The sequence below is a fragment of the Gopherus flavomarginatus genome, chromosome 6 (genome assembly GCF_025201925.1).
Source record: "Gopherus flavomarginatus isolate rGopFla2 chromosome 6, rGopFla2.mat.asm, whole genome shotgun sequence".
NCBI lineage: Eukaryota > Metazoa > Chordata > Testudines > Testudinidae > Gopherus > Gopherus flavomarginatus.
In genome coordinates, this window is record NC_066622.1 from 23,599,320 (window position 1) to 23,615,385 (window position 16,066).

At 42.7% G+C, this 16,066-nt stretch overlaps 1 protein-coding gene across 1 annotated transcript in view; it reads left to right on the forward strand.

Annotated features, from left to right (window-relative positions):
* Nucleotides 1-13,342, forward strand: part of EEFSEC (eukaryotic elongation factor, selenocysteine-tRNA specific) — a 197,578-nt gene extending 184,236 nt beyond the window's left edge. The window contains exon 9 of the mRNA XM_050958545.1: nucleotides 10,168-13,342. Within this exon, the coding sequence (XP_050814502.1) occupies nucleotides 10,168-10,352 (185 nt within the window). The 3' untranslated portion in view covers nucleotides 10,353-13,342. The remainder of the gene's footprint in view (nucleotides 1-10,167) is intronic.
* Nucleotides 13,343-16,066: the final 2,724 nt, after the last annotated feature.

A 16,066-nucleotide genomic window follows, 5' to 3' on the forward strand; every position in this document is an offset into this window, starting at 1 on the left:
CATAGCAAAACTGTACAGTAGTTGGGGACATGTAGTGATACTGTATCCAGTTGGAACTTCAGGAGTAATTTAGCTGCTGCAGGCAGAATATAATTACCCAAATCATGATTTGGTGAGGACACTGGGGCAGCCTAGTCTTCTGAAAAGTGCTATGAGATTTTTCATCACCGCAGACAGTTAGTACCTTGGTTTTATGTTTCCAAAAGACAGGTCCTGCCTAGCAGCATGTAGACCCTAGTACTGTACTGTGGCATTCATTCAATACTGATTCAGAGGAAAGATTGCCACTCACTAAATTACCAGGATGCCTTTCTGCAGCTCCTGTGCTTTCCTTGAAGGTCTCCCATCCAAGGGCTTTTCTTGCCCTATCTTGTTTAGTTTGTCAGATCTATGGGGCCACAGTACCAGGTGATATTGGAAATTTGCAGATGCTAGCAACAAATCAAGGATAGGCTCTAACACTGATAAATACACCTACACCAGAATAAGTAATACCCATATTCCAGTAACGCTAGTAATGGTGCAGATGCACTTGTATTAAGCCATTAGTGTAGACAGGGCTCTGGCTTAGAGCAGACTTCCATGACGTGGTAAAAACACCTGGGGCATATCTACAGTACTACTTGCACCGCTGCTATTACTTGTGCAGTTGCAACATTAGTAGTAGTTCCTATAGAGAAATCAGTTACCACATTAAAGTAGACTATTGTAATGTGTGCAGGTATTTGATTAGATTTAAAATTCCCATGAAACATAAATGTAAACGTTTGCCCTTGTCTCTTTGGTTCAAATTTCACGCTCTTCAACCCCACCCAGTTGTAGAGCCTGCTGGGTGTCCACCCTGTTGCATGTCAATCCAGAGGCAGCTCTGTTCCAGTAATGCAGAGATTACTGAAACTGAAGTATTTATGGGACCCCAATAACTGTAATTGGCAGTATGCAGTATATAAAGCATGTTGGGATCTTTAAGCATGAAAGAAACTATTGAAATTTGTGATATCATGTCTAGGTGTCATTGCAATTGTCATTGCAGTAAAGAATTGGAACTGTTATTAAAGCAGGGGGCACCCAGGCCTATTTCAGGGAGGGGGGTTTGAAGTTCAGCTGTATACATTTTCCTCTTTTGCCTGGGTTAGAGGGCATGCCCCATATGTATATCATTCCACCTGTTCACAATATTGTGATTAGTCAGTGCCTTGGTTGTTACTTCCTTCTCTGGCTAGGCACACAGGAGTTATTCCATTTTTTTACTACTTTCCCCCAAAGTGTGTAGCATTCAGCCGTTTACAGTTTTCCAATCACTCAGCAGTTCTTTAGTCTTCTAAAGGAGAAGAGCCATTCCTGGAGGTAAAGGAGACCTCTGAGACTGGAGTAGGAATGAGAAGGCAGAGGAAACCTGGAAAGGAAAGAGGGAAAGCTGGAGCAGGGAGTGGGGTAAAGAGAAATGGCTAGGTGGAAAGAGAACAGAAAGCAGAGGAGAGCTGGAGGGGGAAGGGGTTCTCAACCTTTTTTCATTTGAAGACCCATAAAAATTTTGAATGGTGGAGCGGACCCCTTTGGAAGTCTTAGACCACAGGTTGAGAACCACTGGGTTAGACTTCAGGAGAAATAGCCAAGTCCACCTTAGCAGACCTTTTCAAGGTCAGAAAAAATGGTGAGGAGCAGCAGACAGCAAAACAAAAGGAGGAGTGGAGCAATGAATGGGCTAAAGGATTATTTGAAGCTGTGGGCTGGGATCCACAAGAACAAGAAGGAGCAAGGCTGCTTCTTCGAGTGCTTGCTCATCTCCATTCTATATTAGGTGTGTGTTCTCACCACATGCACCGGTGCTGGAAGTTTTTCCCTTAGTGGTATCTGTAGGGGGCCGGCTCTGGCCCCCCACCCTCAGTTCCTCCTTGCAGCCAGTGACGGTGCTGGAACATCTGCTGCTTCAGCTAGCCTTTTTTCGCTTTGTTCAGTATTTTGAACTTTTCTTGTAAAACAGTTGTACGTAGTTAACAGTTTCCCTTAGTGTGTTAGTGTTTTTACTTGGTGGGCCCTGAACAGGACTTAGCCTAGGGATGGGGCATGCCCTGATCCCCAAGCTTTAAGCCATGCAATCGCTGCAAGAAATCAAAGTTAGCGATCTGCATAATAGTTGTTGAAGGTGTCTCTGCAAGTTGCATATAAGTGACAAGTGCCGTATCTGCAAGTCATTCAAACCTTGGACTAAGGAGGAGAGGGACTTTCATCTCAAGGCACTCCTAGTGGAGTCAGTGCTAAGTCTGGCACTGGAGCAGTCAAGGTTTGAATCTGCCCCGTGTACCACAGCATCAGTATGCAGCACCCCACTGTCAACAGACTGGTGCCGATCCCCCTCCCTGGCACCTGCCAGGCGGCTAAAGAAGACTGGGAGAGGAAGATCTCCTACATCCCGCAAGGGGAAGGAGAGGACAGGAGGGGAGCCAAGGCCTGAGGAGGACAGCTCGATACTTCCTTCCAGAAGTTGGGCACGAGCTCAGGTCAAGTGGTTGAGCCCACCCCGACCCATGCCTGCCACACCAGACAGTGGCTGGGGCCTTTGCCAACCAGAGGTCCCGTCAACACCTGAGGCCCTGCAGCCAGTGCAGGATATCCTGGTGCTACCGGTGTCACCCACACTGGCTACGGCAGTACCCCGGTCTAGGGGTAAACACACCTTGAGTCCTTTAAATAGGTCCCTGTCTCAGCGGCATTGCTCCCCATTGTGGGGGACATCCTACCAGCACTCACCCTCAGGGAGCCACCAGGCTTCAAAAGCAGAGAGGCAGGCTTGGTGAAGCCCTCACTGGTCTCTGGACTCAGGACACTACCCGCAGGACTCGAGGCGTGCCTCGCTGGTGACCTGGCACAGGCCTGCAGAGATCCACCCTTCCCAACATTGACAGCACTGGGACCTGCCCAGTGCTTCACCCATAGCTCGTCACCTGTCATGAGCCCAGGGCGGTCTGTCTCAGGAGTGGAGTCATCAGTCCACAGCTCCTCGGTACACCTTGCCATGTAATGGATCCCCAAGATTGGAGAGAGAGTCTTCCTGGTGACCGACCCACTCCAAATCCTGGTACCAGTCAAGCAGCGTGAGGCGTGGATCATTTTAACGCCGTCGCTGAACACTGCTGATTTCCGAGGACCTGCAGAAGGGACTCATCCCAAGTGTCCAGGTGCAGCAATCGGCACTGCAGCGATCAGGATAGCTGATCTACTCACTCGTGGTCGCCTGAGAGCAACCACTTGGGTTCGAGTTCCAGCATTGGACAGGAGTCATTGCCGGTGGGCCAAAACCCAGCACTGGCGGTACCCTTGGTGTTGGCAGTATCGCCATTTAACCCATGGCACCAGGGCCACTGACCAGCTGCCTGGTACCCATGGAGTTTTACTCAGCCTTCTCAAGGGCTCGGGTCGGTGGTGGGAGCCTCAGACAAGCCATCAGCCTCAGTATCCCCCGTGCCCCCAGAGCAACCTACCTGGCCAAGTGGACGAGGTTCTCCCACTGGGTGTCTGAGCGTAGCATCCCTCCGTCACACTCCACCTTACAATCTATCTTAGATTACCTGCTTCATCTTAAGAACCAGCGGCTGGCCCTCTCTTCCATCAGGGTGCACCTTGCGGCCATCTCCGCTTTCCACCCGCCGATCCAAGGTCAGACACTTTTTTCGCATGACACGTCGAGCAGATTCCTGAGAGGCTTTTCTCACCAGTCTGGGCTCCTGTCCCACAATGGGACCCTAACTTGGTTCTTTCTAGGCTCACGGGCCTGTCCTTTGAGCCTATGGGCTCCTGCTCTCTTTCCCACTTGTCATGGAAGGTCGCTTTCCTTGTGGCGATCCCATCAGCGAGACGAGTGTTGGAGATTAAAGCCCTGAAATCGGAGCCACTGTATATGGTGTTCTACAAGGACAAAGTTCAACTGCGACCCCCTCTGGCCTTTCTGCCGAAAGTGGTGTCTTCCTTCCATGTCAATCAGGACATCTTCCTCCTGGTGTTTTGTCCCAGGCTACACACTGTTCTCGAGGAAAGGAGGCTGCAAGCCTTGGACGTCAGACATGTCCTGGCGTTTTACCTGGAGCGTACCAAGCCCTTCCACAGGTCAACCCAGCTCTTCATCATGACAGCGGACAGGATGAAGGGCCTTCCGGTGTCCTCACAGAGGATTTCCAACTGGATCACCTCCTGAATCCGGACCTGTTACAAGCTGCCACAGGTCCCACCACTGCCGAATGCGAGGGCTCGTTCGACTAGAGCCCAGGCATCCTTGGCAGCCTTCCTGGAGCACATTCCCATCCAGGATATTTGCAGAGCCGTGACACGGTCTTCGGTTCACATGTTCACAGCGCATTACGCCATCACACAGGAGGCCAGAGATGACACTCGGTTTGGCAGAGCTGTGTTACAATCTACACATCCATGAACTCCTACTTGCCTCGGTTGGTACTGCTTGGGAGTCACCTAATATGGAATGGACATGAGCAAGCACTCGAATTTGTGTTTTTCGAGATGTGTTGTTCATGTTCATTCCATGATCCCCCTCTTTCCCCGCTGTCGGAGTTTCTGGAAGAAGGAACTGAGGGTGGAGGGAGCCAGCGGTGCCCTGTATACCATGGCATGTGCGTGCCACTTGAGGGCGCCAGAGCCAGTCCCCTACGGATACCGCTGAGGGGAAAACTTCCAGCACCAGTGCATGTGGTGAGAACACACACCTAATATGGAATGGATGTGAGCAACACATCTCGAACAACACCAGTTATGGAACAAGTAACTGTCTTTTACACGTAGTAGATTCAAATATATACAGCAGTGGGGAGAGGAGATAGAGTGAATACACTCAAGTGGAAGTGAAGGAATTGATTTGAGTTAGGCAGTGGATCAAGCTGGAGAGAGGATCTGATGAGGTAGAGGGAGGATCACTTGCATGGAGGAATTGGCATTCACTCCTCACATATCTTCTCAGCATGTGAGTTCTGGAAGGCGTTTACCACCTGTTTGACCCATATTAGCCAGCACCTAAATCATAAATGAACATATGAAGAATCGTTCATGAACTCTTGCGTGCAGCAGAGGATTACTTTTGCTTTGTTTTTACTTAACGATATTTCTATGTGAACTCAAAGAAGAGGGGAAATCTGAAGGATTTCTGTTTTTCCAGCACCTCTTAATTGGTCCTTTTGCAGAGCAGTATTGGGGGAAATGCTCATCTACTATCCTGGCTACTGACTAGGAGCAGTGAAGTCATCTCTTCCCTATAGGCCTGATCCAAAGACCATGGAAGATAATGAGAAAAGGTCCATTGATGTGACTAGGCTTTGGATCAGACCCTATTAGAGGGATCAGATTGGTATGAAGAAGAAAATGATCATGCCATGATGAAGCATCAAGGGAACCTTAAAACTCCATTTGGCACAGCCTTTGAATTATTGCTGGATATGACTGGGTAGATACGAAGTATCAGGTATTTGATAGGAGAAGAGGAAGAAGAAATACAAGCACAGAATTTCTTTGCATGTTATCGGGGTACCAAATTGTTGTGATTGCATGTTTTCTGCAATTAGACAAGAATTTTTGCCTGTGCAATTGTGAAAATCTGGGTTATAATAATGTTTTATAAACTAAAACTAATGTAACACAAATTAAGGCAAAACCTATTTTATTGTTGAAAATATAAAACTGTTCCAAAAATCTTTATTTTTCTGCTGTATGAAGCCATTCTGAGGCTTTGAAATTAATTTTCCTGGTGGGATTTTTTTTTTCATTTGCATGCAAAGTTTGCATTTTCTGGAATTGTGAAATATACAATCTGGGGTGAATCCTTTAGTCCTTGCTAAAATAGAAGAATCCTATAGTTAGTTTGAGAGTCTTGATATGGTATTTACAACAGAGTAATAACAGGAGCTATTGTATATTCACATTTCCTTCTCTAACCTAAGTTAGTCTACAGTATAAATACATTTTAAATAAGGTCTGGCTGGGAGAGTTATGTTATATACTTAGCAATGAAAGCAGGTTGATGGGTGGGAATGAATTTGCTAAGCTTTCAGCTATCTACTATGCCTCTGAGGACTGTCCATTAATAATATTAATATGTAGGTATTTCCCAGCAATGTGGGCAAGGTGCATGTTAGAACTTTGAAGCTAAAGTCTTTTTTAACACACAGACCTTTTAAATTTAATCCATTAGCAACTTGGAAAAATAAAGTAATTGTCCAACAGAGGAAGGAAAAAAATCTATTAACATTTGCTACAAATCCTAGTACAGGCAGCACTTAATTAATGGAACAGATTTCTCACTATGTATTCAAGCTAACATAGTCATTGTTCAGGAGAGATTAGACCTCTAATGTAAGTAAGTTAAACTAGAGTTTCATCTAAAAATATCTGTCATTTCAGCTATTAAAGGGCTGATGTCTTCTTCGGTGACAGATATATTTCCCTTCATTTCCTGGGTTTTGTAAAATGTAAAGTATGAATTGTGTGTAACGCGAGAAATCCACGGAGGTAGATGAAGCCTAGATTGTGCCTCTCTGCCTGTCTCCCTCTGCTTGCTCCTTTGTGCTGCTCTGTATCATAGAGCCTCTTCAGTCATAGACCTCCTGGCACCAGAGTGAAAAAAACAGCAACTTCCATTTGTCAGGGTATGATGCCAGCCACCTAATCTATTTGCAAAATGAGGGCCATGGGATCTGATTAAGTAATTTAGATACTTTGCAAGTTTAATAATACCTGAGCTGCATTTGGCTGGCAGCCCATGATTTCGCTTGTAGGAACTGCCACATTCTTCCATCTCTCCTGCTAACTCTTCTTGCACATAATGCCTTGTTTGAATCTGAATGGGTGTGGAGCCTGCAGACAAGGTAAAGTTTGGCCTCTCTTTCATTTTAAGTTTTTTTTGTTGGATTGGAGAGGAGGTTGCTTTAAACAAACAAACAAGCCTCCTTCTCTCCCCCACCCCCCACAGTTCTTTACACTTTGTGTGGCTCCATTTTCATTTTTTCATCATTTTTACTTAAAATCAAAATTTTCCAATGTGGGTGCTTAAATTTAGGAAGTGGCCTGTATGAGTGGCCTGACTTTCAAAGGCACTGAGCACCCCAGGCTCTCAGTGGCTTCTGTGGGAGTTATGGATGCTCTGCTCGTTTGGAACTGTGATTGTACTGCACCTCTGGAACTCAAGCCAGTTGCCTATTCCTGTTGTCAAGAGGAAGGGTTCCTGAGAATGGAATTAGGTAGCTAGCTTCTGACACTCAAGATAGAAAATGTCGGCCATTGTTGTCAAGTTTTAACCCTCCAAATTAGATATTTTTTTTTAATTAAAATGTGTCTTGCACAACCTAGTAATATGACTTGAAATATTTCATGATCTTTTGTTGTTAATGAAAATGGGCCTTTCTGAGACAATTTGGATTTAAACATCTTCCTAATAGCAGCAGTGTTCCAGCAGCAGCAACATAATACTAGTGATGAGACCAAGAAAGGGAAACTGACTAGTAACTGAAGTGAAACTAAACCGCATATCTTCCTTGTCTAAACTGAGTGAAGTCTGAAAAGTAATCAGTCTCCCTGGAGGAGTACAGGAGGCCCTGTAAGTTAGGGACATTTGCAATGATATCGGTCAAAAGAGTGGAAATGTACAATAGGGAACGAATCCTGCACAGGCAGGGACCTACACTGGATCAGCTAATAGTTTTTTTCCATTTCTATTATTATTACTGTTGTTTCCAGCATTCAAAATGTGCTAGATACTTTCCAAATGTAAAAAAAGGTACTTTCTATGAAATGATTAAATTCTTTCATTTTTAATGATGAAAGGTGGTCGTAATGCAAGTAAGAACTTTGTAAAATAGGTTTTATGTGGACAGCACTTGGGTTTGGGTTTTATAAAAATCAGCAACAACAGAAACAATTGTATGGTGTAGTGGAGGCATATAGTATGTGTTTGAGATCAGGTTTTACTGTATTAACTAACTTGATTAATTGTATCTCCCACATGCAAGGATAATTATCATCAAACTTCTCAGCCACTGGGGAGAAACTAACCTAGTCACTTTTACATGAAATAAATGTTGCTTTTTATATCCCAATATCTGAAGATAAAAGAAGAAAACTTTTTACTGGTCATTCATATACATTTCAGGAGGTCTTGTAGAAAGTATGCAAAGTTAATGCTGCCTGACATTTGACTTCCCCAACCCTAGGCCATGTATTTTTTAAATTATGTACCTATATAACATGTTCCTTTTCTCCCATACTCCCACATCCCTTTGTGTTTGGAGAGAGCACCTGACTGTCCTCACTTCCCCACAACATGGAGCATTTGAGTGGTCTGCATGTCAGAGCGCTATGTATCGAGGATTTGGCAGTGTTTTCAGAACCCTCCTTACAGGAATTAAAGGGGGATAGTTGACAGTCTAATGCAGGGGTAGGCAACCTATGGCACGCGTGCTGATTTTCAGTGGCACTCACACTGCCTGTATCCTGCCAACCGGTCTGGGGGGCTCTGCATTTTAATTTAATTTTAAATGAAGCTTCTTAAACATTTTTAAAACCTTATTTACTTTACATACAACAATATTTTAGTTATATATTATAGACTTATAGAAAGACACCTTCTAAAAACATTAAAATGTATGACTGGCACGCGAAACCTTAAATCAGAGTGAATAAATAAAGACTCAGCACAGAACTTCTGAAAGGTTGCTGACCCCTGGGGTAATGGTTTTGCTGCAGCACCTGCTTATTTCCTATTCTCTTGCTGTTGTGATTCCTTTCCCCTCCTCCCCCCCCCCGCCCCAACTTCTGCAGCACATTGTGAGTGCCTCTTGGAGCAATTTACTATCTGACATAGCAAGAAGAGAAGGTGGCTCTGGTGCTGAGTCCCTGCAATCAGGTTTAATATCCACTAGATGTGTCTGTAATGGAGCAAATCACGTGTGTTTGTAGACCTCCTGTCTCCAGTAAATCATAAGCATCTCAATCTTTTTGTCAAGCCATGATACGAGACTCCGTCTCTGAATTTCAGAATGAGGTGGGAGAAGCTGATTAAGTGTTTGAGATAAGGTTAGGTGACACCACAGGTTAAAAACACCTGAACTGAAACTGGCGAAATGCCTGAGAGCTCCATTTTGGAGTATGCAGATAGGCGGCATTGAATATGCTTCAGAGGTTCTCTGTCATCTGCTTTAAGAAAGAAAAGGCTTCAAGAGCAGTCTCCAAGGAGCAGTATCTCCCCTGTTTTGCAACATTTATTTGGACTTGGCTACCTTGTATCTCTTATCTGAAATGTCACCAATATGACCAGTTAAAATAACGTAAAAATGGTAAATAAAACCCCTGCTGCTTAGGTAGAAAAGGGTAGGTATTCCTGTTTGAACATAGAAGATTTAAATCCTTTTCAAGAATAGTATTTAAACTTCCGGTCGTGCTCCCCCAAATTCTGATCCTCTTAAGGATTGGCCATGTAAAAAAAAATTGTAACCGGTTAACATATATGATGCTTTAGTCAGAAATAACACTGCTTTCCTTGTGGTGTATTGAGCAGTGTACTTTTGGCCAGTCTAGGTAATGGACCAAAGGTATTCAAGACCTCTAGTGCCTATGGAGCTACACTTTTCAGGATTTTAATCTTTGATTTGTCACTTATGTTCTTTTTAGATTTCTATATGAATTTTTTTGGGCAAGTTGGTTTTGTTTCTCAGAAAGGTTACATGTGACTCTTATTGAGTTTTAAAAAATGCTAGGCCCCAAATCCACTCACAAGAAAGAAGAGGTTGCTGGAAAGCAACCATGCAGGATAAAGAGGGAAGTCTGTAGAGTTTTAAAGGCCTAGATCAGACAATTTGATCTGATCTGTTAAAAATCCCTTACTATTTATCTCCTCAGAACTTTGGAAGGAGGTGGCTTGGGGGGTAACTGTATTAGAGCTTGCAAAGAACTTGGATCTGGGAATGAGGTTGCAGGAGACTATATTGGATTGCAAGGAATAACTGTTCTGAACTGCACTTTTGAAGGATTGTCATAATTTTAGTTTTAGCCAATAAATCCTTGAAATGAGATATATTGCAATGATGAACTCACGTATTCATTATTTTCAGATGTATACTTGTAATATTGAAATGCTGACAGGCAGTTTTTTGTCATGTATGTTCTTGATTTTTTCAGATGGACTCAAGCCAGATACAAAGGTGTTTCTCACTGTCCCCTCCAAGAAGAAATCCAAGGCAGGGAAGGGAGATACAGCCAAAGAAGATGAAAGCAGCAAGGTTGACTCAGCCCAGCCTGTTACTGTCAGCCTTCTCTTTAAAAGATACGTCTTTGACACACAGAAGAAAATGATTCAATCTTGAGAAGGCGGAAGAGGCCTTCTAGCTGAGGTCTGAAGTGTCCTTAAAAGGCTTACACACCAAAATGAATTCAGGTGGAACTTATTTCTTATCTGAAAACCTTGGACTTTGAAAGGCTTTTTATCTCAGTAACATCCTATAAGGGCTCCTTCTACCTGGACTGAAGCTGGAAAGTCCTCCTATTCTCATGACTATGCTTGGCCTCCAGAATCTGTTTGTTCTGATTTTGCTGTTTGAATCTCCCTGCTGTCCCTCTTGGCAAGAGTCACCTGCCAATTTGTACAGTTGTTTTACAGTTGATAGAAATGTTTTCGTGAAATATTTTAAGATTCTTTTAATTTAAGCATTCTGCAGCAAGGTGGGAAATACAAACCCAGTAGCATTTGGGAAACGTTATGAAAACCAGTAAATGAAACTAACCAGTCTATTTCACGCCCCAGGCTGAGTGAGGGGCAAAAAATACCCAATGTAAATGGTGAAAATTAAAATAGATGTTTTGGATTCTTTCAGATCTAATAATGTGAGTTGCTGTCTGAGAGACAGGTATGGAAGTTTATATAAGTGATTTATATCTTGACAGTCTGCAGTGTTAGAAAATCATCGTAAGCAAATAATTTCAGGGTCTGTATTGTTATGTTTCCTAGTCTGGCAGTTCAGAACTGCTTTTCTACAATATTTCACACAGCTTTTGTGAGTCTTCTGGCTATTTATTTGATTCTTTAGGAAATTGGGAGGCTAAGCTATTCTGAATCTTTGCTAAGAAAATATGTGCTGGAACTGCTTTAATTTTTGTAACCAAAGTGCATGTTTTGTGAGAATGAAACAAAAAGTTGCCTGTGGAAATAGTGACTGGCTTTATTTCATTAAATTAAGATACCATGTTGCACTTATAAGGGCTTTTAAACTGAAGATCTCTAAGGCGCTTTAGAAACTATTAGCTGTTTAGAAGGCTCTCATAGGTGGTACTTCTGATTTTTTGCCCCAACCTCATAAAAGCTGGGGATAACAGTTCTCCAGTGTCCCTTATTTGTGTCCTCTAGAGCATAAGCCACCCTAACACTGATATTAACAATGGTTGTACACATTCAGATGCTGCACTCTTGAGCAGGGATTGAACTAAGGATTTACAACACCAAAACATTCACCCCTGTCATTTGATCAAAAGGAGTAACGCTGTTCAGCATCAGTAAGTGGTGTGGTTGCTGGGACCAGCTATGAGAATGAGATGGGGCCAAATGCACCACGCCAGTATATTTCTTTAGATCACATAGAATGCTAATCAAATAACCATAATAGATCATTTACTCGCTTGCGAAAGCGTTATTGATCAGCCATCCAGTAATGGGAATAGGGATTGTTCGTTAGTTTGTGCCCTTTCTGCTGGCTTGGGTGGCTTTTTTTCAGCAGAGCAAAATATTGTAGGATTTATTTATTTGGTGACAAGGATGAACTGGAAGGAGCAAAAAACTTAATATCCAGAGAACATTTCCTACTAAACATTCTTGAGGCAGGGCAAATTTGGTGCCTAAACTAGCTTGACACATTGTCCCTTTAAATCAGATCAGAGGAAGTGCTTTGTGGAATAATCCCAAACAGTTTCTGCTGAGTGAGTGAGTCCCAGTCAAAGCTTTAGCACATCCTTTAAGATGATGGGGTATGCTTTCAGTGTGATCCATGAGGAATTAGGCAGGCAACTCCAGTTACCGCTTAATATGACTTGTGCTGCCTGCCCCGCTGGAAAATGTGTCCTCCTATAAGGAAAATGTGTCCTCTCTCCCATCCTCCTCTCTCATATCCCCCCACGACAATCTTTCATAGAATATTTATTGCATTCTCTTTCTGTTAAGTCGTTATCAAATCCCATATTGCATCCTTTACTCAATACTGCACTCCTGTTTAGCACTTAGATACAATGGGTGTTATAGAAAACTGTTAAATAGATGACACAAAGGGAATGCCTGTGTATTATATCAGTTTAATTTAAGAATTATTGGTTTAATTTTGGGAAAACTCAAAAGTGAAGTTTTGATCGCTTGCAATTACTAAAGAATTTGTAGTATGCTTAAGAAGAATGTTTTTGTTTGGGTTTTTTTGTTTTGTTTACAAATGTAGAGATTTTGGCTCTGGTGTCCTCAACAAATACCAAACTGGGTTATTAACTGCTAGTCCTAAAATACCTGTGTGAGTTTCAGTAGGACATGATAGTCTTTGTGTTTTATCCTAAACTGCTATGTACTAATGTTGTTGGCTGCTGCATTCCACACCAGAGATGGTAGCATTTTGGTGATGGGTAAGTGATTCTTGACTGTACAGTTTTGTAAAGGACTTTTTGATACTTCTGGATGGAAGGCAGCCAATCAGTGCAAGGTATGTATTGTTACATAGCATTTTCTATTGAACTTTCTGAATTCCTTCTCTGTTTCCCCCCAGTTCTCTTTGCATTCGTCAAGGCAGTCTGAATGGACCGATCAGTTGTTCTGGAACTTGATCTATCTGAAAACATACAGATTAGGAATACTTACTGGGGCAATATAACTCTCTCTTTGGTTGAACAGCATTCTAGTGCTTCATAATTCTGTATGATAAACCCCTTTTGAAGAGTGTGTTGTCCTTTCACTCTGCTCGTCTAGCAGAGCACAGTATTTTATAGGACCAAGAGTTGGTGGTATATGCTGAGAACCGGGTTTTTTCCCTGTTGTAACTTTAAGAGGAAAACTTAAATGTGCCTTGGAACTTCAGTTATAATGTGCTATTACTGCAGATCTCTGGCTGCTGTCCTGAGGCTGTTGGATACACATTCAGAAAAGGGTGAAATGGTGGAACAAAATGATTATGGGAAAATCAAAGCATTTAAAGGCATTTGTAGGATGAACAGATGTTCAAACGTTCTTTTATTTGGTCTCCAGACATACGCCTAGACTTTGCTTTCATCCTGGTAATCAGTGCATTATGCTGTAATTTGTAAAAATGGCATTAAAATTTTTTTAACAGGGTCATATTGTGATCTACTGACTTTGTGTCATTAAGCTGTGAAGCTAATGAATGACAACTGGGAAAAGGGGTTAAATGTTGCAGAATGTACCATAGTAGTACATATTATTGGAGACAGTGTGCTATAACTAATGCAAAAATCAAATACAAAATAAAGGGAGGTTTTAAGAAATTGCTGAGATTGTGATAGAGGCTGAGAAGATCCAGAAAATATTACATTCATGGGTATAGGTTTTTTTCTTTACCCATTGCCTGTGGTGTTAATTTAGTGAAGCTAGGCGACTGCAGGAAAAAAGAAATATCCATATTGATGCGGCATGGAGACCCTTTGAGCAATGTTTGTTCATTTATTAGCACTAAGCACATTACATGCACATTAGTGTAGTAACATTGAGTAATCACAAGGTGGCAGACTAAAAGTGAAAACTTAGCATTACAGGAATTTGTAAGGACGCTGCATTGCCCTACAATAGCCATGTTCCACTCCAGAGATGGCTGCATTTCAGTGATGGGAGGTTAGTTCCTATATTTACATTATGTAAAGAAATGTGGGATCTTGTGAAATGAAGGATGAAAGACAGCAGAGAAACTGATTTTTATTAATAGTATTTTAAGGTATTTTTATCTCCTTTTTTGTTTGTTTTTAAATAAAAAGCCTTTCAGTTCCCTGTTAATGTTAAATGAGTTTAAGATCTGAAATCATTAAGACTCAAATTTTCAAATAAATATAAACACAATATTCTAAGCTACTGAACCTGGAAGAGGGAAAGTAGAGACTCCACTATGGGAAAAATCTATGTAAATATTAGTCTGTGTGGAGCCAAGACCCAGAATAAATTTTAAAGCAAAATATTGGAAAATCAGCTCTTTGACTAATGGCCACATGTATGCCACTTCTGGTGTGCATATACCCATGTGTGTGAGATTGGATTTTTTTGAAAATTTCTGTCCATTTGGGCTGCACCTGCTCCCCTGATGCCCCCATGCCATCCCACCCATGGGCATCACGGGTGGAGTGTGACTAGCCATCCTTCAGTTGTTCCCAGTGTCAGAGCTTTTTTGGGATGGTGGAACCAAGTTTCCAGTATTAAATCCTTTTCCTCCTGTGAGGCAGCTATTCTTATCTATGATGGTCACTCTAAGTACTACTTCTGGTGCAGCACATATGCCAGATTTGTGCTCGATATATTGTGCTTTTTCTTGGAGGTCACAAAAAGTGAGGGAATCCAACCTTAAAATATTCCTCTTGGAAAGCTCCATAAGTCCTCCTCTGAATCTGAGGGAAAGAAGACTACCAAACTGGATCAGACTATCTCCACAAGTGCTCTAGTACGCCGCAGGGCTGCCCCTTGCTACAAGGCTCGCTCTTTCTGAAGGTAGGTACATTCTTCAACTACCAAGTCAGGAGGAGCATCTAAGCTCACCTCTGCCCAATCTGTGGAGAAAGGCTTAGGAGAGCATCTTTCTCAAAGTGACAGCAGACACAAGTCTGTTTCCTTGAGACCTGGTAAATAAAAGCAGAGATCTTACCCTATATATGCTCCAACTCATGTTTCTTAACCAAGAGGCAATTCAAGGCACAGATCAAGTTCTGCTGATGCCTTGACCTTAGCTGGTCACTGAACAACCACAGATCCATCTAAGGACATTGTCCATACCTCTAAAAGTACCAACACATTGGCACTGCAGCATTCACAACCGGTAGTACCGATCACTCTTTAGTTGATGTGCTGGAGATTCTTCTGGCTCTGACCTTTTCAGTACTGAAGAGATTTATCATACCAAGTGATTTAATGATAATCCAACAAGTGGTGTCACCATTGCTCTCTAATGTTAAGAAGCACCTAGCCTCAGTACTACCTGCAACTATGACCTTGGTACCAGTGGAGAATATTTCAGGGGTCCCAAGAACATATGAAAAAGTGACTTCACCTATGGAAGAAATATACACCTTTTCTTCATCTGCTTCTGACAAAGCAGGGAGCTATCACTTATCTGTTGTCATGCTCCCCTCCCTGTGAGCCAAGTTGATCTGTCAGGGAATTCCAGGGACATTTCTATAAATGAAGGCATTGGGACTCTTGAGACAAACATCCTTTCTGGTCACCTCCTCCATGGCCTGCAATCCCATATCCATATAAATTGCAGTCATGGCCATTCCGGGCTCCCTGTGGCATGCAGCCCAGCAGGAAGACTTCTTCCATTGCTCCTGCCTCAGAGTCAAGTCTCTCTCTTCATAAGTCATCTCAAGAGGGTCAGCTTCTGCAACACATTTTACAGCAACAGGAGCAAGACATTAAGCAAGATGTCTGCAAGAAGCAGAGGATCAGCTCATTCCAGCAGCAATGTGCTCCTATTCACCCAGTGAATCTGTCGCCCCTGCTATTCCAGCCCAACCAGCTGACTACCATGTCTTCTAGGAGCTACAATGGTGAATGGCCAAAATCCTGGAAATCTCATTAGAAAGAGTGTAAGAAGAGTGCCATAAACTATTAAAGATTCTGCATTCCTCTGTTCCTGGGAGAATGGCAGTACCAATAAATGAGCCAGCTAAAGACCTGTGGCAGAGTCCATCCTGAATGTTACCCACATCAGAATAGGGAGACAGATGCTGCTAGGTTCCCGCGAAGGAGTTCTAGTGTTTCTATAATCGACCCTGGGATTTGCGGTTGTGGTAGTTCATGAGAAGTCTAGGCAGGAGGGACCAAAATGACACTACAGAACAA